Source organism: Accipiter gentilis, chromosome 8, assembly GCF_929443795.1.
Source record: "Accipiter gentilis chromosome 8, bAccGen1.1, whole genome shotgun sequence".
Taxonomy (NCBI): Eukaryota; Metazoa; Chordata; class Aves; order Accipitriformes; family Accipitridae; genus Astur; species Astur gentilis.
In genome coordinates this window covers 43,185,448-43,206,146 of record NC_064887.1, presented here as the reverse complement: position 1 = coordinate 43,206,146, position 20,699 = coordinate 43,185,448, and the positions used below count along the sequence as shown (strand labels likewise).

The 20,699-nt window shown below is 68.8% G+C and overlaps 3 protein-coding genes across 4 annotated transcripts; 2 read left to right on the top strand and 1 right to left on the bottom strand.

The window, feature by feature from the left end:
• Positions 1–6,071: 6,071 nt before the first annotated feature.
• On the bottom strand, positions 6,072–10,559 carry USHBP1 (USH1 protein network component harmonin binding protein 1). Its single transcript, XM_049808248.1, has 15 exons — positions 10,426–10,559; positions 9,951–10,126; positions 9,769–9,869; positions 9,560–9,687; positions 9,260–9,487; positions 9,036–9,146; positions 8,807–8,928; positions 8,544–8,684; positions 8,394–8,476; positions 7,861–7,996; positions 7,517–7,754; positions 7,151–7,342; positions 6,973–7,064; positions 6,755–6,877; positions 6,072–6,271 (listed from the first exon to the last, which is right to left on the bottom strand). The coding sequence occupies exons 1-15, from the start codon at positions 10,432–10,434 to the stop codon at positions 6,100–6,102; spliced, it is 2,052 nt and encodes a 683-aa protein (XP_049664205.1). The 5' UTR covers positions 10,435–10,559; the 3' UTR covers positions 6,072–6,099.
• Positions 10,560–11,819: 1,260 nt separating this feature from the next.
• On the top strand, positions 11,820–15,001 carry BABAM1 (BRISC and BRCA1 A complex member 1). The gene is made up of 9 exons (XM_049809035.1): positions 11,820–11,872; positions 12,629–12,941; positions 13,026–13,084; positions 13,224–13,344; positions 13,423–13,501; positions 13,972–13,996; positions 14,264–14,393; positions 14,504–14,590; positions 14,693–15,001. The coding sequence occupies exons 2-9, from the start codon at positions 12,648–12,650 to the stop codon at positions 14,891–14,893; spliced, it is 996 nt and encodes a 331-aa protein (XP_049664992.1). The 5' UTR covers positions 11,820–11,872; positions 12,629–12,647; the 3' UTR covers positions 14,894–15,001.
• Positions 15,002–16,526: 1,525 nt separating this feature from the next.
• On the top strand, positions 16,527–20,512 carry ANKLE1 (ankyrin repeat and LEM domain containing 1). 2 transcript variants are annotated; one of them, XM_049808853.1, is made up of 7 exons: positions 16,527–16,656; positions 16,828–16,930; positions 17,031–19,157; positions 19,248–19,419; positions 19,528–19,687; positions 19,785–19,914; positions 20,245–20,512. In XM_049808853.1, exons 1-7 carry the CDS (start codon positions 16,567–16,569, stop codon positions 20,415–20,417), a joined length of 2,955 nt encoding a protein of 984 aa, XP_049664810.1. In that variant the 5' UTR covers positions 16,527–16,566; the 3' UTR covers positions 20,418–20,512. The 2 variants fall into 2 exon arrangements, with proteins under 2 accessions (XP_049664810.1, XP_049664813.1); XM_049808856.1 differs by lacking the exons at positions 19,785–19,914; positions 20,245–20,512 and having other exon boundaries at positions 19,508–19,681.
• Positions 20,513–20,699: the final 187 nt, after the last annotated feature.

Here is a 20,699-nt window from a genome sequence, read left to right as displayed (position 1 = left end):
TTGGGGTTTTTTTTTTCCTTTCCTCCCCCCGCCTCTTCCCTATCCCACGGCTCCCTCCTCCCCCCCCCCTCCCCCCCCCGCCCCTACGTTAACGGGGGGGTTCCACGGAAACTTTGCGGCGGCGGGAGCGGGGCGCGGCGCGGAGCATCCCCCCCGCGGGGAGCGGCGGCTCCGGGCGCGGCGGCCGCCCCGGGGCTCGGCCGCATGCGGGGGCCGACCGCCGCTGCCCGCCCCCGGTGGCTCCTCCGCTCCGCGGCACCGGCAGGGAAGGAGGAGGAGGAGGAGGAGGAGGAGGAGGAGAAGAAGGCGGCGCTCCCCGGCCCGCCCTCGCCCCTACGGGCCCCGCCGCCGCCGCCGCTGCATGCAGCCCGGTCCGGGTCCGGCGGGACCCGCTCCGCCGAGCCCCGGGGCTCTCCCCGCCTCCCGCGAAAGAGCAAAGTTCAGCCGCTGCCGCGGTGGCCGCCCTGGATGCTCCTCCCCGTCCTCCTCCCCTTCCGCTCAGCCGCCCGCCGGGTCCTGCCCCGGCCCCGGCCCCGCCGAACCGGGGGAGGAGGGATGGGGGGGCAAGGGTTGGGGGGGAGGAGGAGGAGGAGGAGGAACCGGGCGAGCGGCCCGGCCGCACGGGAGCCGGAGTCGGGAGCCGGAGCCGGGCAGGGCAGAGGCTGGGCGGTACCGTTGGGCCGGTGGTACCGGTTGTGGCGGAACCGGGCACGGTCCCGGTGAGGTTGCCGGGTACGGGCAGGGCGATGCGGTTTGGCAGGAGCCGGTGGTTCGGGCGACCGAGGCGGGTGGCTGGAGGTGGCCCACCCGCTGCCCTTTGGGCTACCCAGAGCCCTTCGCTGGCCCCGGGGTCGGGCGGCCCCACGTGCAGGGCCACGGCGTGCCGGGGGCTGCCGGTACGGCGCGGCTGCGGTCCTTGGCCCGTTCCCCCCAGCGAGCGACCTCGAAGCCGCGAGGTGCGGCAGCGGGAAGCCCCCCGGCCGCGTTCACCGCCGAGCGCTGCCCTTGGGGACGGGGACCAAGTCCCGGTCCCGCTGCGGCCCAGTTTGGCTGCCGCGGCACAATATGGTGCGGTGCCGTTGGGGGCTGCGGGGGCCACGGCGGGAGGATGGGAAAACCATTCCCCACGCCTGGCCCGTGGCCAAGCCGTCGGCATCGGCAATCCCCTCCTCTTGCCGACAGCCCCAGCGGGATCTTTAATTACTGCAAGCGGCACGAGGCCGCGGCTCCCCATCTCGTGCGAAGCACGAGGGCCGGGACCGTGCCGTGGGGTGCTCCTGTGGCACCCGGGGTCCCTTGGGTGCCACCACCCTGGGACGGGCTGAAGGGCTGGATGCGGCCGGGGACTGGCTGCCCGCAGCCCCATAAAATCCGCTTGTAATGTGGTTAATCAAGTTGGACCCGTAAGAGTTTGTCGGCGGCCCCTGCAAGAAGGGACGGGCTGGGGTGCCGGCTGTGGGTGCGCAGCGCCCGCCTGCTGCCACCCTGTTAATCATTAACGAAGAAATAAACTGTGCGGAAAGGTGCTTGACCCGGGAGCAGCCCTGCGATATCGCCCTGCCTTCGCCTTTCACCCCGGGGGCCAAACTCTCCTCCCGGCCATGCCGCGGCGGCCCCGGTGTCTCCCGGCAGCGCACCTTTCACCTTGACTTTGGGGGCGAAGTCCGGCAGGCAGGGCGTGGAGCTGGGGCACGGGCAGGCTGGGGTCCCCACGCACCCGTGTGTCCCCCTCGGCGTGCCCTCGGGGCAGGCCTGTCCCTGTGGGGCACCCCACGCTGCGCTCCCAGCTCGGGCCGGGTGAGGATGCCGATGCCGAGCGGAGCAAGCGGAGATGCCTACGCTGCAGGGACCGGCTCGGACAGAGCGGTGCCGGGACCTTCGCGGTGCCTCGTGCCACCGTCCTTTGGCATTCCTAACCCACGCGCCGGGGCGGGCGTCTCCATCGGGGGGTTAAGGGAAAGGCGAAGCAAAGCAGGCTGGCTATAAAAAAACCCCAGCAAAGCACCGAGCCCAGAGCCGGGGCGCAGCAGAGGTGGATGGATTATGGCTCCGGCCATAAATAAAACCTCCATTTCCTCCTGTCTGGAGGGATCTCTGCTCACCAGGTACCTGCTAACGCGGCCACGCCAAAGTGCCCGGCAAGGGCTGCCGCGGTCAGGGGAGCAATGCCTGGCTGAGAAAGGGCCAGGCTCTGGGGGGGTCCCAGTCCGGGCAGGGGGGGGTCACCCCCACCTGCAGCTGGCCCCGATTCTCCTTTCTCTTCTGTCAGGCCGTGATTTATGGCCCTTTCCCTGCCGCTCCCCCGCCTCCTCGCCCCCTGCAAAAAATAATAATCCAGGAACAAAGGAGGAAATTGGATCTTCTCCCCCGCGCGGCTCCTGGCCCCGCGGTGGGAGCCGGGTTTGTTTTGACGTCGGTGTCCAGTTGGCGAAGGCGTTTGATCTCCGGAGGAATTCCTTCTTCCTCGTGCTGCTCCGCTGACTCCGCCGCACAAAAGGGCCCCCGAGAGCCGGGAGCTGCCGGCGCGTTTCGTGCCGCCCCGACGCCCCCGGGAAGGGTCTGGCATGGCAGAGGCGCCCGCCAGGGCTCGGGGAGGTTTCCGGGCTCCGTGTCGGACCCAGATCCAGTGCGAGGATGGGTGGCAGTGGTGTCACCCCAGTCCCCCGCAGCCTTTGGGCTGGAGGACGATTGAGCAACCCTTGCCATAATGTGTAGGGGCAGGGCCGGGTTCGTGGCTGTGCTGCCGGAGAGCCGGGTGCCGGCACCGCCGGAGAGTGGGGTGCCAGCAGCAATGCAGAGCCACCTGCCAGCAGCACCGGTGAGCCAGATGCTGGGACCACCAGCCCTGACCCAATTACCGGCATCCCGGTTAGCATCACTCTGGGCTGGGGGGCAGCCGTGCCGTCTCCCGAACCCACTTGAGAGCTGCCGGCAGCGGTCCTTCCCGGGGGCTTAGATAGATACCACCCTGTCCGTCCGTCTGTCTGTCTGTCCCCTCCAGGCCCCAGCGTACCCCCATGGGGACCTGCACCCCAACACAGCCCTGCATGGTTTAGGTCAATCCCCTGATTTTCAGCCATCGGGCAGGATCTGGCCCTGCTCTGCCCTGGAGCAGCTCGCAGAGCTCCCAGCCCCTCTTTGCCGTGGGGCCGAGGGTGCTGCATTCCGAGGGCCGGATTCTGCCGGCGGGTGTGCGGGCACGTATGTGCGTGCCGTGGGCGGCGAGAGCGGGCATTGAACTGCTCCGGAGCTGGCGGGTGGGGGGCAAAAGGGCCTTCATGGCCGGGGGGGTCCCGACCCTCCCGCAGCGGCTGTGGGAGCGTGTGACCTTGCAGGGCCGAACCGCAGCCGCGCCGCCGCAGGCGAAGGACAAAGGGAGGCCGAGGCCGGCTGTGCCGCGACTCCTCGGCTCCCTGGGCAGGGCTGCCCTGCACCCCACGGCTGCCCCACGGCACGGCCTTTCGCCCCACGGCTGCCCCGGGGCACGCACGCCGGCACGGCGCGGGGAGCACCCGTCACGTGCCCGCGCGGCAAACACGCCTCCGCTGAGTGCACACGCGTGTGCGCGGGACAGGCAGCCCCACGCACAGGGGTGCACACGTGCGTGCAAATGGCGGCGGGGGTCACCGCGCACGCACGCACGCACGCACGCAAGCTCTCTCTCCCCCACGGCCACCCCACGGAGCGGTTGTTTTGCCCCCCCCCCTCCCCAATGCCACGGTTTTGCCCACAGCCCTGCAGAGAGGGAGACCCGATCCCATCACCCCCAGCCCCCCTTTTGCCCCCCCCCCCCCTCCACCACGCCGGAGAGGGCCGCTCCCTGGCCCTGCATTCCCGGGATATCAGATCCCACACCCCTGGCCCCCACCCAGCCACGGCCAGACGCACCCTCCCGGGGGGGGGGGGGGAACGACGGGAACGGGACATGAATCACACACCCTGCTCCCATCGCCCCACCGCCCTCCCCGCTCCCATTGCTCCCGGCTTCTCCCCGCTGCCTTCACCTCCGTGCCCCCCCGGCACAGCCTGGCCCCCACCAGGACGGTGTTTCGCAGCCCCCCGGGGACCCACTCTCCAGGGAATGGGGTACAGTCCCACAGTGGGCCCTGCTACCCGAGGGGGCCAGGGGGTTTTTCTGTGGCCCCTCTGCTTCCCGGCAGCCCACACTGCTCCGCAGAGGGGAAACTGAGGCAGGGAGTGGGCCAGAATGGCGGCATTTTGCAAATCGTGAACTGGCACATGGAGCCTTCCCTGGGGAGCTGCGGGTTTCTGGGTGCATGTGGGGGTGAACAGCGGGCAAAGCAGGGGGGTTCTGCTACCCCCAGCCGCCGTGCTACACCATGCCACGCTGTGCCGTGCCATGCCGTGCCACGCTGTGCCACGCTGTGCCGCACTGTGCCACGCCGTGCCATGCCGTGCCACGCTGTGCCATGCCGTGCCATCAGCCTGGCAGGTAGCAGGGTACCAGGGTACCTGGTACCAGAGGCCCCCGGCTCCACTCCCCGAGCTCACGGCACGCTCTGTCCTCGCCAGAGGCTCGGCGTGTGCCAAGGCGGGCAGCGGGGCTGGGTCCGGCGCAGTGGTGGGCAATGGGGAGCCGAGGCCACCTCAGCCTGCCCCGAGCCCCCGCAGCCACCGGGCACGGTGGGGATGCCGCAGCCTCGGGCACCCCGTCCCTGTCGGTGCCCCTGGGGGGGGGAGACCCGGTCTGGCCCTGGGGTCAGCAGGATGCAATGGGGGGGGACCCCTCCAGCCGGGGTGGGGGCGGCGGTGGGTCCCACCTGCCCTCCCCCTCTTGCCGGCACCCAGGGTTGAAGCCGCCCCGGCCCTTTCATGCGGCTTTCGGTGGAGCCTGACCCCGCACAAAGCCCCCAGGAACCCATTTGAATCTGAAAAGGGGTCTGAGCGCAGAGCCCTGACCTTCAACCTGCAGGTCAGCCCCTCCACGCCACTGCCACCGGCCCCCGGGACCCCCCCACGAGCCATGCCGGACCGAGCCAAGCCGTGGTCCCCACCGGAGCCTGGCACGGGGGATGGAGGCAGGGACAGGGGCTGGGAGCAGGCAGCACAGGCAGCCCCCCCGCTCCGGTATGTGGGTGCGGGGAATTGCCCCTCCGTGCCGGGCGTGCGGCAGGACCTGCCACACCGATCGAGGCTGGGTTCCACGGCACCGCCGCTCCTGTTTCGTGCCGGGGCTGCTCCCCAGGGCCTGGGGAAGTTGTCCTTCGATCCAGCCCCGCAGCCTCCGGGGACGTGGGGCTGCCCCCATTTCGGAGGGCTCCTGGGTGGCAGTGGGGTGGTGGGGGTGGAGGGCACAGGCAGCTTGAGGGAGGGTGAGCTGCATCCCTGCATCCCCGCATCCCTGCATCCCCGCATCTCCGCAGCCCTGCATCTCCGCAGCCCTGCTCTGCAGCCCTCTCTCTGCCCTCTCCATCACCACGGCTCTGGATATTGATCCACTGAGCCTTGAACTCTGCTGCAGGATCTCTCCAGGGAGATGCAGGCCTCGTTTTAGCCTATATATAGCTCCGTGCCTCAGTTTCCCTTCCACCCTGCAGCGTGTCTGAGCCCTGGGCTGCCCCACAGACCTGTGCATTCTCCCACCGGAGACCCACACTCAGCCCAGCTCCCACTATCAAAATGCCTCATCGTGCTGGGGTTCAGGCTGCCGGATTTAGCCCCCGGCTCCCCAGAGCAGCCCCCTGGCACAGCCCCGCTGCCGGGCCCCCCCACCCCCCCGCACAACGAGGATGCCCCCAGCACGGGGTCACTGCTCCTCTTCCCTCCTGAATATGCATGGGCCCCAGCCGCCACGGCCATCGCCGTCACCTTTGATCCCACGTCAGGGATAACGAAATGGCTTCATCTGCGCCAGGAGATAGCGGGGGCTGCGGGGAGGGGACGGCCTTTGTTCCCAGCCCCGCTGGGATGAGCCGAGCTGGGGATCCGGCTGCCTGACCCCCCCTTTCCCAAGCCCAAAGCCCCCCAAACCACAGTGCGGCTGGCCGAGCCACGAGCATCAGCAGTTTATTCCCCCTGGGGATACAGCAGGCGCCTCCTGGCATGGGTGGGGGTCTTGGGGGTGACGGGGGGGGGTCTCTAGATGCAGGTCTCGCTGCCGGCCGTCCCCTGCTCAAGGGTCTGCAGCCTGCGGGTCAGTGCCTGCACCCGCCGGGCGTGCTGCCTGCGCAGGGCTCCTGCCTGCACCTCCAGCCGCCGCAGCTGGGCTGCCTGCTTCCGACGGGCACCGCGGTACGCCAGGGCCAGCGCGCTGCGGGCACCACGCTCAGCATCCCGGCCCAGGGCACGGCACCGAGGGCACCGAGGGGACCGAGGGGACCGTGTGGGCAGGAGGGAGTGTGCACCAGGGCCGGGAGGGAGCGTGGGTTTGGGGTGTGCAAGAAGGGAGCGCAATTCAGGGGCGTGCAAGATGTGAGCACGGTTTTGGGATGTGCAAGAAGGGACCGTGCATCAGGGGCGTGCAAGATGTGACCACGGTTTTGGCGTGTGCAAGGGACCATGCATTGGGGGTGTGCAAGAAGGGACCAAGCTTTTTGGGCATGCAGGAAGGGACTGCAATTTTGGGGTGTGCGGATAGGGACCACGCATTGGGGGTGTGCAAGAAGGGACTGTAGCTTTGGGGTGTGCAGGAAGAGACCGTGCATCTGGGGCAAGCAGGGGCAGATGTGCAACCAGGTCATGCAGGAAGGCACCCAACGCCTGCCCAGCGGAGAAGCGGGTGCCTCCTGCCCACCTGTGAGCGTGGAAGAAGTCTGCGGTGGCGGTGACGCACTGCGCCTGCTGTGCGCGGCTGACGGCGCTGCTCTGCTCCAGGGACAGCACCAGTGCCTGTGCTCGGGTGCACAGCTCCTCCACCCTGGGGACACCCATATGGCAGCCAGCCTGGCTGGCTGCCCAGTGCCGGCACGGTTCCCCACGGCAGGGCCACAGCATGCCGGTGAGGTCTCTTACCGGGCCAGGGTGCGGAGCAGTTCTTCCCGCATCCTCTCTGGGTCCGGAGGGTGCCGAGGAGCCGCTGCTCCCACCCAGCCAGTTTGGGCATCCTGTAGAGGCTGAGTGTGGGTCCTATCCCTGGGGAGACCCCCAGCCCCGCAGAGGGTCCCCGTGGGGAGGTCAGAGCGATCCTTACCTCCTCGCTGCTGCTGGAGCTGCTGGGGGGGCTTGAGGGGTGTCCGGGCCCCCTGTCCCGCTCTTGCTCCAGGTGCTGGAGCACCAGGCGCAGTGCAGCCTCCCGCGGCCCCTGCCCGGCCACCAGCACCTCCAGGCCCCGCTTCTCCCTCTCCGCCAGCTGTAGCTGAGTCTTCAGGTCAGCCATGGCCTCCTGGCAGGGCAGCGGCGTTATTGCAGGGTGGGGGAAACTGAGGTACGGCCCCAACCCTCCCCGGCTGCACTCCCTCCCGCTGTGCATCACCCCCTGCACTTCTCTCAGCTGCTCCGCTGAAAGCCCGGGAGGGACCCAGCCATCCGCCACCCCCCCATCCCTTCCCCATCTCACCTTGAGCATCGCCAAATCCTGCAACAGCTCCGCTTTCTCCGGTCGCCTCCAGCCAGGCAGGAGAGCCCTGGCTTCCCGCAGCACCCGCTCAGCCCGGGCTCGGACGTCCTCACTGCGGTGGGTGCTGGTGGGTCCCGGGGCGTCGTGCAGGGACGCTTCCACGGCCGCCTGCTCCGCACGCAGCTGACGGATGTGCTCACGCAGGGCCCCCTCCTCCATCCCGTGGGGTGCCGGGATGCTGCGGGGACGGGGAGGCGGTGGAGGTGGGCACAGGGGCACGGTGTCACCCCAGGGACAGCTCAGCCCTGGCCCGGCATCACACCCCCTCCCTTCTCCCCCAGTACCTCTGCAGCCTGGGGGAGCCGCTCTCTCCGCTCTCCTCCTGGCCATCTGGCTCTGCTCGGCCTGGGAACTGCGGCCCCTCCGTTGGTGTGGGGCTGGACCCCCATCCGTGTCCCGGGGTCTGCTCCCCTCCGGCTCCTAGGCACGGGGAGGCAGCATTCAGGCGGGTGCCCTTCTCCAGATGTGCCCACAGGGGCTGCGCTGGGGACTGGGGTTCCCCAGCATCCTTCCTGTATCCCCCTGATATCCATAAACATCTGCCCTGCATCCTCCCAGCACCTTCCCTGTATCCTCTCGATATCCCCCCGCATCCTCCCTGCATCGTCCCAACATCCTCCTGATACCCCTCCAGTATCCCTTCTGCATCCCGCTGCATCCCTCCTACATCCCCTCTGCATCCCAGATATCCTCCAGCATCCCTCGTGCATCCCCCCAGCATCCTCCCTGATAACTCCCCAGCGTCCCCCCAGCATCCTCCCCATAAACTCCCCAGTACCCCCCCACACACCCCACAGCCCCCCAAGCTGGCACTCACCGCCACGGGCACCATCCTCCTCCCTGCCCAGCTTCGCCCGCATCAGGTCGAGGAGGGCGGCGTAGGCCCCCCCGCAGCGCTCGCTGCAGGGAGAGGGGCTCAGCATGGCACAGCAGGCTGTCCCCCCCCCGTCCCCATCCCCGTCCCCACCTGCAGCGCAGGGCCAGGCGCAGGGCGGTGCTGCAGGACTCGTGCTGGCCCAGCACCATGCTGAGCCGCTCCGCATCGCTCTTGCACTCCTGCAGCGCGGCCGCCAGCTGCCGGTTCACCTCCTGCAGCCTCCCCAGGGACCTGGGCACCACCCGTACCCGCCGTTAACCGTATGGCAAGGGCCCGGCACCGTGCCTCAGTTTCCCCACCGGTGAAGGTTCAGCCGAACCTGGGACCGGGGTGGGGTGGGGGGGGGCACTCACCCCTGCAGCTGCTGCACCCTCTCCTCCTGCTCCCGGCTGGCACCCTCCAAGGGTTGGGGGGAGAGGGGGCTGTGGGGTGGCACACCGTGGGGCTGAGCGCCATCGCCGCACTGGGGCAAGTCCTGCAGAGGGAAGAGGCAAAGCCCGGCACCGGGGCAAGATCCCACCCGCCGACCCCCCCCCACCCCCGTCATGCCTCGGCTGCAGCCCACCCCAGCCCCACACTCACCTGGGGCAGCCGGGGCTCCTCCTGCCCTGGGGGGCTGCCGAGCCCAGGGCTGTCGCTGCCGGAGCCCCCCAGCTCCTCCAGCCTGAACAGAGCATCCCGCAGGTCCTGGACCTGCGCCGAGCACCGGGCTGAGCCGCGGGAGCCGCTCTGGTGGCACCCCAAGGGCTGAACCGGGGGCAGTGCCCCCCCACCCCCTTCCCTTTTGCCATGTCCTCAGCACCCACCTTCTGCTGCAGCCGGTCACGCTCCCCCTGCAGCGCCCGCAGCGAGGTGGTCACCCGGTTCAGTTCCTCGTCCCGGCGCCCCAGGGCTGCCCGCAGTGCCGTGTTCCTCGCCGATGCCGCCGCCACCGCCGCCTTCTCCGCCGGCAGCCCCTCGCCTGCTCCCTCCTCCAGGCCCCGGCACATCGGCCTCCCGGCCCAGCCCGGTGTCCGATCCAGCTGCTCTAGGCTCTGGGAATATGGGACCGGTCAGCCAGCGCCCATCCCGTTGGCGTCTGGGCTGACCGTGCCAGTGTGCCTCACCTTGGCTGCCCGCGCCCACTCCTCGCCGGGCAAAGGCTGCACCGGTGCCCACCGGTGTCGGGAGAAGACGGCACGCTCCAGCGAGCTCACGGCGTGCTGCAGGTCTGCGAAGAGGTCGGGGCCGTGGGCTGGGGAGAGGGAGAGCGGCCGGGGTCAGGTCCCCACAGGAGGCAACCAGCTGCCGGCACGGCACGGCACGGCGCACCCACCTTCCAGGCTGCTGGCAGCGTCGCGCGTGCCGTCGATGTGCCGGGGCTGTGGGTTGGCAGCAGGGAGGCTGGCGGTGCCCTCCCAGCCCTCCTCATCCTCCCTGTGGGGCGGTGAAGACCAGAGATGGAGAGGGCCGGACGGTGACGGCCCCCGGTACCCCACAGCCGCCGCGTGCCAGTACCTGCCCATGCGGCGCTGCAGCTGCTCGGCTCTCCGGTGCAGCCGGGCCACCGTCCTCAGCAGCCCAGCAATGCGCTCCTCATAGCACAGGATGTCGTCTGCGTCCCCCGCCATGTCCTCTTCATCATCCTCATCCTCGTCTTCATCCTCCTCCTCGCCCGGCAGGGGCTGCAGGGGCTGTGGGGAGTAGAGGTGACCGCCCGTCACGGCCCCGGCCGGCACCAGGGGACTGAAGGGCTGACATCCGCCAGGATTTGCCGGGATGGGAATGAGTTTTGGGCACCATCTGACCGGCCGCAGCGCCTTGCCCGGCACTCTGGGCAGGACCCGGCACTGCCGCACCATCGCCTACCAGAGCCTGGCACCAGGACCGGGCGTGCCCGCGGCTGGGGGATGCCCGTGGGGGGCACGAGGAAGCCCCCGGCCACATGGGACCAACCCCTGGCAGCACCCATCCCACGGGATACCCCACTTGCCTTCTCCATTCCGGCCACCTCCTGCCCACAATGCCCCGCACCAGCCAGCACCCGTTCCCGGGGCTCGTCCCAGTTCCACAACCGGGGCTCCCGGCACGTCCCGGCACGTTCCGGCTATGCCGCCGGCCCCTTGCCCTGGGCCTTTCCCTGTCCTTGTTCCTGCTGAGATTTCCTCTTCCTCGGCAGCCCCGGCGCAACCTCCTGCGCTTAACCGTTGCGCTGCCCCGTGCCCGGGCGGGCGGCGTAGCCATCTTGGGGGGGCTCTGCCCCCCCAACATCATCCTTCCCTGCTCTGCCCCACGGCACCTCAGCCCCCCCGCCGGACCCTCCCCGTGTGCCCGGGCTCCATCGCACCCAGGTGGGTGGATGCACCCAGTTTTGCGTCCTTGAGCATCCCCTGGAGTTTGGGGGGGGGGGGGGGAGAGGGCAGGCAGAACACTTGGGGGGGTGCATGAGAATTTGGGGTGCTAGGAGGCATTGCGTGGGGTGCTGGGGTGTGCTGGGCCGGGAGGTGTGCTGTGGGCAGCGCGTGGGTGTTTAGGTGCTGGAGGGTGGTGTTTGGGGTGCAAAGGAGTGCTGCAGGGGTATTTGGGGTGCGGGGGGGTGGTGTGTGGGTGCTGGAGGGTGCTGCGGGGGTGTTCGGAGTGCTGGGATGGAGCAGGGGTATTTGGGGTGCAGAGGAATGGTGCATGGGTGCAGGGGGGTGCCTATGAGGATTTGGGGTGCAGAGGGAGGGTGCGAGGGGGTTGTGGATATTTGGGGTGCAGAGGGAGGGTGAGGGGGGTGCCCGTGGATATTTGGGGTGCAGAGGGAGGGTGAGGGGGGTGCCCGTGGATATTTGGGGTGCAGAGGGATGGTGCGGGGGTTGCCCGTGGATATTTGGGGTGCAGAGGGAGGGTGCGGGGGGTGCGCGTGGATATTTGGGGTGCAGAGGGAGGGTGCAGGGGGGTGCCCGTGGATATTTGGGGTGCAGAGGGATGGTGCGGGGGTTGCCCGTGGATATTTGGGGTGCAGAGGGATGGTGCGGGGGGTGCGCGTGGATATTTGGGGTGCAGAGGGAGGGTGCGAGGGGGTTGCCCGTGGATATTTGGGGTGCAGAGGGATGGTGCGGGGGGTGCGCGTGGATATTTGGGGTGCAGAGGGAGGGTGAGGGGGGTGCCCGTGGATATTTGGGGTGCAGAGGGATGGTGCGGGGGTTGCCCGTGGATATTTGGGGTGCAGAGGGAGGGTGCCTGGGCGCAGGGGGGTGCCTATGAGGATTTGGGGTGCAGGGGGCGGTGCACGGGTGTAGGGGGGGTGCCGCGCAGGGGCATTCAGGGTGCCGGGGGTGCCCTCTTGCCCCCCCCCCCGTGCCCGGTGGGACCCCGGAGAACTACAAATCCCAGCAGCCCCCGCGCGCCCGCCACTTCCGGGCGGTACCGGGCGGGGCTCGTGCGGCCGGGAGCGGGTGAGCGCGCGCCCGGGGGGGGGGTCGTGAGGGGGGGCGCGAACAGCGGGTGTGCGGTGCCGGGGGGTTCGGGAGGGGGCGTGGGGCAGGGGACCGTGGGGGGGGGGGGGGGTGTCCACAGGGCAGGGGGTCCACGGGGCACGGGGGGTGCGTGGGGTGCGTGAGCAGGGGGTGCACGGAGCGGGGGGGGGGGGTCCAGGGGGTGTGTAAGGGGTGCACAGAGTGGGGGGGGGGTCCAGGGGGTGTGTAAGCGGTGCACGGAGTGGGGGGGGGTCCAGGGGGTGTGTAAGGGGTGCACAGAGTGGGGGGGGGTCCAGGGGGTGTGTAAGGGGTGCACAGAGTGGGGGGGGGTCCAGGGGGTGTGTAAGCGGTGCACGGAGTGGGGGGGGGTCCAGGGGGTGTGTAAGGGGTGCACGGAGCGGGGGGAGTCCAGGGGGTGTGTAAGGAGTGCACAGGGTGGGGGGGGTCCAGGGGGTGTGTAAGGGGTACACGGAGTGGGGGGGGTCCAGGGGGTGCACGGAGTTGGAGAGTGCATGGGGTGCATGAGCAAGGGGTGCACAGAGCAGGGGGGGTGGTCCAGGGGGTGCACAGAGCGGGGGGGGTGCACGGGGTAAGGGGGGTGAGGGGCAGGGGGTACGTGAGCAAGGGGTACATAGGGCGGGGGGGGCAGGGAGGACACGAAGAAGGGGCGCATAGAGCGAGGGGCCGGGGGGGCACAGGGCCGTGGCAGCGCCGACACCCCACAGCCCCCCCCAGGAATCGGTCCGGAGCCGCCATGGAGCGCAGCTGCGTGATGGACACGTCGGAGCCGGGCAGTGCCGCCGAGGAGGAGGAGGAGAAGGCCACAGAACCGCGACCCAGGACCCGCTCCAACCCCGAGGGGGCCGAGGACCGGGCGCTGAGCGCCCAGGCCAGCGTGGGCAACCGCAGCGAGGGGGAAGGCGAAGCGGCCAGCGCCGACGACAGCCCGCAGGGTACGGCCGCGCCCGACGGCACCGCTTGGCCCGGTCCAGCACCCCCCACCGAAGTCCAGGTCAAGACGCCGCGGGTGAACTGCCCCGAGAAGGTGGTGAGTGTCTGCGGGGAGGGTGGCGCAGCCCCGACGCCAGGGTGAGGGGCTGCGGGGGAGCTCAGTCGCGGCTCTCTCCCGCAGATCATCTGCCTGGATCTGGCGGAGGAGATGGCTCTGCCCAAACTGGAATCCTTTAACGGGTGAGTGCTGGGGGCTGCTCTCGGCTGGGCTGGCCCCGGGGACCCTGGCTCTGCCATCCCCAGCCAGGACGGGGGCCGGTGTAGTTGGTGCCTGGGGGGGGACACACTGGTCCCCGCTGAGCTCTGGCCCCCGCGGCAGGTCCAAGACCAACGCGCTGAACATCTCCCAGAAGATGATCGAGATGTTCGTGAGGACGAAGCACAAGATCGACAAGTGCCACGAGTTCGCGCTGGTGGTGGTGAACAACGACGCCACGTGGGTGAGTGGGGCCGCGGGGACGGAGGGGGACACGGGGACGGCGACAGCCCCGTGCCCCCCTCACCCCGGCTCCTCTCAGCTCTCAGGGTTCACCTCGGACCCCCGCGAGGTCTGCAGCTGCCTCTATGACCTGGAGACCGTCGTCTGCAAGTCATTCAGTATCCCACCGCCTGTGGGGCTGGGATGGGGGGGCTGGGACCGTGCAGAGTCCCTTGGGTGCAAATGGAGTCCCTTGGGTGCAAACGGGGTCCCTTGAGCATAAGCGGGGACCCTCCAGGCCTGTTGCCTGCAGATGGCAGCAGATCCGCAGCCTCGCTGGCATCCCCGGTGCAGCTGAGCCGGCTGCGGCGCAGAGCGGTGTCAGCGTTTGAGGTTGGAGGGTCGAACCCAGGTCCCTGAATCCCCCAAGGCAGGGTTTAACACCGGACTCTCCAGACCCACCAAACACCCGTTTATTGGCGTTTTCTCCCCACCCTGGTCCATCCCCAGTGCCTGGCACCATCGCCTCCTTCTGCGGGAGCTTCCTGGGTGCCCCGGTGCCAGCCTGGGCACCAGGTTTGGGTGCCGTATGTCCCTGGGGACAGGCAGGGGTCTGTGTGCCGGGATCAGTCCTTACCTGGGGCTGCAGATCTGGAAGGACTCTTCAACCTGATGTGAGTAGGGCTTGGGGGGGATGACGGGGGCTGTTGGGGCGGGGGGGTGAAGCTCCCACCTGGCTACGAATTCTCCGCTTCGCTGTAAAAACACCACGAGCCTTTAACCCAAACAGCTCCTGGGGTGGGTGCTGCTTTCCCAGTCCTAGCCGAGAGCTGTCAGACTGTCATTAAGTTTTAACGAGGTGGGGGGGATGGTCCCTGAGCCACAGGCAGCCCTGCCCGTGACACATGGGTCCCTAAGCTGCCTCCGTCCTACCGGTGCAGCCAGCAGAAGATCGAGCTGCCGGTGACGGAGAACGTGCAGACCATCCCGCCGCCCTACGTGGTCCGGACCATCCTGGTGTTTGGCCGCCCAGGCTGCCAGCCCCAGTTCTCCATGTCGGAGCACATGAAGGTAAGTCCCCCCCACTGTGCCCCCCCCCACGGCGTGAGCTTGGTGGCTCCGGGTCCATCCCAGCACATGGAAGACCCTCCCGGTGCCGTTCCCGGCTTCTTCTCCTGCAGAAGATGCTGCAGTGTCCCTACTTCTTTTTTGACGTGGTTTACATCCACAACGGGGTGGAGGAGAAGGACGACGAGACGAGCTGGAAGGTAAATATGGGATGGGGCGTCCCCCCCACTGCTGCGGCTGCGGGCTGTGTCACTCACTGCCCGTCCCTCTGCGTGTGTGTGTGCGTGTGTCCCCCTCCCCAGGAGATGTACGCCTTCTTCAGCAGCCTGGACACCAAAGGCACCAACTACAAGTACGAGGTGTCGCTGACGGGGCCGGCCGTGGAGCTGCACAACTGCATGGCTAAGCTGCTGGCGCACCCGCTGCAGCGGCCCTTCCAGACCCATGCGGCGTACAGCCTGCTGGAGGAGGACGAGCCCCCCGAGATCGAAGCCACCGTCTGAGCCGGGGCAGGGGGGCGGCCGGCGGAGAAGCCGCCAGCAGCGAGGGGGTGGCTGGCGAAGGGCTGCCGTGGGCGGCCGTACGGTGTTGCTTGGGATGGGGGAAAGAGAAACATGTTTTCTTGAGCGGGTGTCGTGTTGATGCTGCGGCTCCTGCGCCGGGATTGGAAATGTGGGGGGGTGTCACCCCCCTAGCCCTGTGGTCCTCCCACCCTTGGGCATGGGGACGGGGGCTCCTGTGCCTGCTGCGCCTGGCGGTGCTGACGTGGGGACCCTGAGGGGCAGCCGGGTGCCTGGGGCAGCACTGGGGCTCTTGCCACTAACAGTGGGGCAGGGGGACGGGAGATGCCAGTGCAGTTCCTGGGGGGCACTGGGCGGTGCCGGTGCAGTTACTGGGAGGCACTGGGCGGTGCCGGTGCAGTTCCTGGGGGGCACTGGGTGGTGCCGGGGCAGTTCCTGGGAGGCACTGGGCGGTGCCGGGGCAGTTACTAGGGGGCACTGGGAGATGCCGGTGCAGTTACTGAGAGGCACTGGGTGATGCTGGTGAAGTTACTGGGGGGTACTGGGAGATCCCGGTGCAGTTCCTGGGAGGCACTGGGCGGAGCCGGTGCAGTTCCTGGGAAGCACTGGGAGATGCCGGTGCAGTTCCTGGGAGGCACTGGGAGATGCCCGTGCATTACTGGGAGGCACTGGGAGATGCCCGTGCATTACTGGGAGGCACTGGGCGGGGCGGCCCCGCCCCTCCAGCTGTCACCGCATCTGGCGGAGTGGGCGTGGCTTCCTTCGGCCGGCTCCTATTGGTCGCTTAGCCCAGCCAATGAGCGGCGGGGCGGCGGGGGTTTCGAACGGGCGGGACGGCGCGCGCCTGCGTGGGGAGGGGACATGAGCAGCGCGGGACGGCGCGAGCCGTAAGGGGACATTGCGCGGGGGGGGACGGACACGGAACGGGACACGACGGGGACATACGGGGGGGGGGGGCTTTGCAATACCGGCCTTGCACCGGGCGGGGGGGGGGGCGCCTTGCATGTGCTGCAACTCGGGCCGGGGCGGGGAGTTGCTATGGGGTAGCCCTGTATGAGCTGCCCCCCCCCCCCGGGGGGGGGATTGCACTGGGGAGGGGGGGCCCTGGCACTGCACTGGGGGCATGGGGGGGCCGGTGCAGGCACTGGGAGGGGGTGCAGCACATGTGGCCATGGGGGGGGATCATGCACGGAGCAGGGAGGGGGGGGTGCATTCGCTGCCTTGGGCAGGGGGTGTTGGGTGTGTTGCACGAGGTGGGGGGGGGGGGGCACAGGGGTGTCCTCATGCCGGCGGGGTCCTGCTTTGGGTGCCCCAGTGTGTGGCTCCGACCCGGGAGCCGTTGTTTATACCTGCAGGGTGGTGGGGGCCCTTTTAGGGCATGGGGGGGGGGCTGCACCACGGCAGGGACCCCACGTAACCACTAGGAACACGCAGTGTCGTGTGTGTGTGTGTGTGTGTGTCCCAGCAATGCTGGAGCACCCGGCTGCGGGGCCGGTGGCATTTTTGTGACCCTGAGAGGACAACCATGGCCTTGACCTGCTGGCCATGACCCTGATGTGCCGGCCAAGTTGGGGGTGTGCAGTGGGCTGGGGGTGAATTCCTGCTCCTTCTCCTGCTCCTGCTCCAGCTCCAGCTCCAGGCCCGCCGAGGAGCTGATGCCGCTGCACGTCACCGCGTCCTGGGGGTGCTGCAGGTGCCTCGAGGTCCCGCTGAAGAAAGGGGGGGTCCCGGAGCTCCGAGATCAGGTTAGCGAGGACAGCTTTGGGGATGAGGACTGTACCTTGGAGGTGCTGCCTGGGCTGAGACCCTCGTCATCGGTGGGGTGGGTGAGCAGCGGGGGTCCTCCTGGCCCTGGCAGGGCCGTGTCACCCCGTGGTGGCCCTGGCAGCGGTGACAGCAATGTCCCCTCCCCGCAGGATGGGAAACGAGCCATCGACCTGGCGCAGGGACAGGGCAACCGTGCATGTGTGCAGATCCTGCGGGACTTGCAATATGCCCGAGGTTGGGCTCCCACGGAGGGTGAGGTCCCCAGGGTGCCCTCGTGGCCAGGGCAAGTGTCAGGGGGGCTGGATCAGCCCCCCAGTTTGGGCTGGATGCTGACTCCCATCTCTGCCCCCAGACCCGGGGGGTCCCAGGTGCTCCCTGTCTTTCCTGACCGAGGATGGCACCGAAGACAGCGTCTTCTCCCAGCTCCCTGAGGATGGGTCAGAGACCGGGCCCCTGAGCAGCACCCGCAGGTCCCAGCTGGAGGAGCTGGAGCTGGGGGGCGGCTGTGGTTTGGGGGAGCCCCCGCTCTGGCTGGATTGTCCCCCTGAGCCCCCTTCCCTCTCCATCCCCTCCTTCGCCTCATGGCCCCAGGCAGACCCCAGGGGCTCAGCTCTCCCCCAGCAGCCCCTCGCCTCCAGCACGCTGCTTTCGGCCGGGGATGAGCTCGGGGAGGGACCCCAGAGCCAGACCATAGGAGGAAGGATGGGGGGTCCCCCCCAGGCTCTCCTCGAGCCCAGCACTGGGGACAGCCCCTGTCCCCAGCAGGATTTTGGTCCCAGTGGGTCCCTGAACTCCCCCCAGCCCCAGTCTTGCAGCAGGGTCCTGGGGGGACACAGGGCATCTCCTGCGGCTCCCCTGTTCCGCGGTGGCCTGAGCAGCTGCTCCATGGCATGCCGGAGCCTGGGGATCCGGCACGGTGACATCCCAGGTGCTGCAGCTCAGCACCGTCCCGGTGTCCCCTGGGGACGAGCACTGGGCCGGCACTGGGCTGGACTGCCCCCCGACCTGGGGACGCCAGTGCTCGAGGCTGGGGCTGGGGACTGGGACCGCAGCAGCCTTGGGGACAGCAGCAGTGCCAGTGAGCACTTCGTCACCGCCGTGGAGACCCTGGAGCCCACCGAGGCCAGGGGGTGCCTGGGGGTTTGGCACCGCTGCTCCCCCCAGCCCAGGGCAGCTGCAGGGTCAGAGCTGGGTGAAGCCCCTTCCCCAACCGGAGCTGCCACCTGGGAGCTGCCCCCTGCCAGCCCCCTAAACACGGAGCGGGTGCAGAGCGAGGATTTTTGGGGCACCTCAAGGGCAGCCCCTTGCTGCAAGGATGGCTCAGGTGTGGGTGATGTAGGGGAGCTGCTTGCCAGGCTCCAGGGGTGCAGCCTCCAGGGTTCCCCCCCCTGCACTCCAGGACCCCTTCCCAGCCTGGCCAGTCTCACCGCTGGGGATGTCACCCCCCGGGACCAGGAGCCCCACAGTCACCGCCATGTCACCCCCAGGACCAAGAGCCGCCTCCAGGCCTCTGCAGCACGGCTCAGTGCCTCCTCTTCCTCCTCCCTCTTTGATGAGACGCTGGAGATGCCTCGGAGGCCCCCCAGGCTCAGAGCACCCCGGGGTGTCCCCAAGGACCCTGTGACCACCTCAGGGCGCTGCATCACCCTGGGGGACGAGGATGTGTCTAGCAGGGATGGAGATGGGACAGGCTCTTTGGATGACACCGAGATCCTCCCTGGAGCCCCCAGCCAGCCCAGCTCGCCCCCAAGGGCCAGCAGCTCCCCTAGCTCCAGCCCCACAGTCCTGCTGGTCCCTGAGGACCATGGCTGCCCCCAGGACTCCCCGTCAGATGCTCAGGGCTCCCCTGGATCTAGCCCCACGGTCCTGCTGGTCCCTGGGGACCATGGCCATCCCCAGGAGTCCCCATCAGATTCTCAGGGCTCCCCCAGCTCTAGCCCCACAGTGCTGGTGGTCGCTGGAGACCATGGCCACCCCCAGGACTCCCCATCAGATGCTTGGGACTCCCTCCATGCTGCCGGCAGCCCCAACCCCAGGGTGCTGGAGGATGGTTCTGGGTGGCAGGACCCCTTGCCCTTGGGGACACGCCAGCCCCCGTGGCCCCACGGGAGCTTCAGCCGCCGCCTGGCCCCTCGGCTGCCAGGCAGCACTGTGGTGGAGCTGGGGACCCCGACTGTGCCGCTCTCGCCCACCAGCTGCGGTGCTCACCGCACCACAGACCACCTCGAGAATGAAGAGCGGGGACGAGTACCCACCAAGCAGCACAGCCCCGGCACAGAGGCCATCGCCAGCCCCGAGGACCCCACGGCCCAGGATGGGCGAGCACGCACGGCACCGCCGCGGCCCCTCTCGGATGAAGCTCTGCGCCGGCGGCTGCGGGTGCTGGGGGATGATCCGGGGCCTGTCACGAAGCTCACCAGGCAGCTGTACCTGCGGCGGCTGGAGGAGCTGGTGAGGGGACGCCGGGGGAGGCCGGCAGGTGAGTCCCAGTGATTCCTCCCCACCGCTTGGCTGGCTGGTCCCCACAGTGCCGGCGTGGGACTGATGGTGCTCCCCGATGCCGGCACAGCTGCTCCAGGGCACAGCCCCGAGCTGGTGGCCGCGCTGCGGACCGGCTGTGTCCCTGACTGCACCCAGGATGAGCTGGCACTGGTCCGGCAATTTGACCGCCCCGACCGGAGCCGGCACTGGCGGGAAGGGCTGGTCAAGTCCAGCTTCAACTACCTCCTCCTCGACCCCAGGTAGGGCTATGCTACTGTCCTGCACGTTCCCCGTGCTGGGGGGGGGGGGGGCTGAGTGGGGACCCCTGGGAGGCATCAAGCCTCAAAGCTGGGGCTTTGCACCCTCAGGACCACCCAGAACCTGCCGCTCCGCTCCCACCACCTGAACCCAGCCGAGTGCTTCAGGACCTTCATCGAAGCCATCTTCTACGTGGGCAAGGGGACGCGTGCCCGACCCTACTGCCACCTCGCCGAGGCGCTGAGCCAGCACCGCGCTGGGACACAGAAGGTGAGATGGGCTGGGGGGGCTTGGGACCATGGTGATGGACATGGGGGGCTGCATCGGGGAGCTCGAGGCCATGGTGATTGTGCCTCGCGTCCCGTAGGGTTGCCCCAAAGTGCGGCGCATCCTGGAGATCTGGGCGAGCGGGCAGGGCGTCATCTCTGTGCACTGCTTCCAGAACACTGTCCCAGCGGAGGCTTACACCCGGGAGGGCTGCCTCGTGGAGGCTCTGGGTAAGCAGGGCTGGGCAGGGGGAAATGGTGCTGCCCCGGTCCCCTGCTGCAGCTCCTGGCATCGGTTCCTCCATCACTCCGACTCCTTGCATCCCTCTCTCCCACCCTGTGCAGGAGCTGGGAGGACACAGAGGGGGGGTGCAGCCCATCCTGGGGCACACGGGGACTTTGGGGTCCCTGGTTGCCAGCACAGGGTCTGGACACGATCCCCCAAACCCCCATCTGCTGCAGGGAAAAAAACTGCCTGGGGTGGGGGGCTGCCTCCATCCCTGTGGGTGCTGATGGGGAGCAGGGGGCCGGGTCTGCGGGTGCTGACCCTGTCCCCCGCAGGGCTGCAGACCATCACCAACCAGAGGAAAGGGAACTGCTATGGTGTGGCGGCGAGCTGGCCAGCGGACCGACGCCGGCGCCTGGGTGTTCACATGCTGCACAGGGCCATGCGCATCTTCCTGGCCGAGGGTGAGCGGCAGCTCTGGCCGGCGGACATCCAGGGTGGGCGCTGAGCACCCTGGGGTGCTGGGGGGCACCCCCTGCCTGCACCTCCCCCTCTACCCTGTCCAAGGAGGCAGCTGCACTCCAGGTGCAGGTTTTATGTCATGAACACTGGCTAGAATTTTTCTATTTTTGTATTTCCCTAAAGGGTGACAAATAAATCACTGCAGGCCTTCTTTTGCTAAGAAATCCAAGCTGTACGTGATTTCTGGCTTCGCTTCCCTGCTCTGCCATGCTCCTAGGACAGACCCCGTGCCTAGCACATCTCTTCTGATCATCGAGTCGGACACGGC

Coding starts and splice junctions, on each gene's coding strand:
- BABAM1 (XM_049809035.1), top strand. CDS start 12,648: ATGGAGCGCAGCTGCGTGATGGACACGTCGGAGCCGGGCAGTGCCGCC. Junction 12,942..13,025: donor TGAACTGCCCCGAGAAGGTG/GTGAGTGTCTGC, acceptor TCTCTCCCGCAG/ATCATCTGCCTGGATCTGGC. Junction 14,591..14,692: donor ACGACGAGACGAGCTGGAAG/GTAAATATGGGA, acceptor CCCCCTCCCCAG/GAGATGTACGCCTTCTTCAG.
- ANKLE1 (XM_049808853.1), top strand. CDS start 16,567: ATGCCGCTGCACGTCACCGCGTCCTGGGGGTGCTGCAGGTGCCTCGAG. Junction 16,657..16,827: donor TCCCGGAGCTCCGAGATCAG/GTTAGCGAGGAC, acceptor CCCTCCCCGCAG/GATGGGAAACGAGCCATCGA. Junction 19,158..19,247: donor ACGCCGGGGGAGGCCGGCAG/GTGAGTCCCAGT, acceptor ATGCCGGCACAG/CTGCTCCAGGGCACAGCCCC.
- USHBP1 (XM_049808248.1), bottom strand. Junction 9,688..9,768: donor CGCTGCCAGCAGCCTGGAAG/GTGGGTGCGCCG, acceptor CCCTCTCCCCAG/CCCACGGCCCCGACCTCTTC. Junction 8,929..9,035: donor AGGAGCCCCGGCTGCCCCAG/GTGAGTGTGGGG, acceptor TTCCCTCTGCAG/GACTTGCCCCAGTGCGGCGA.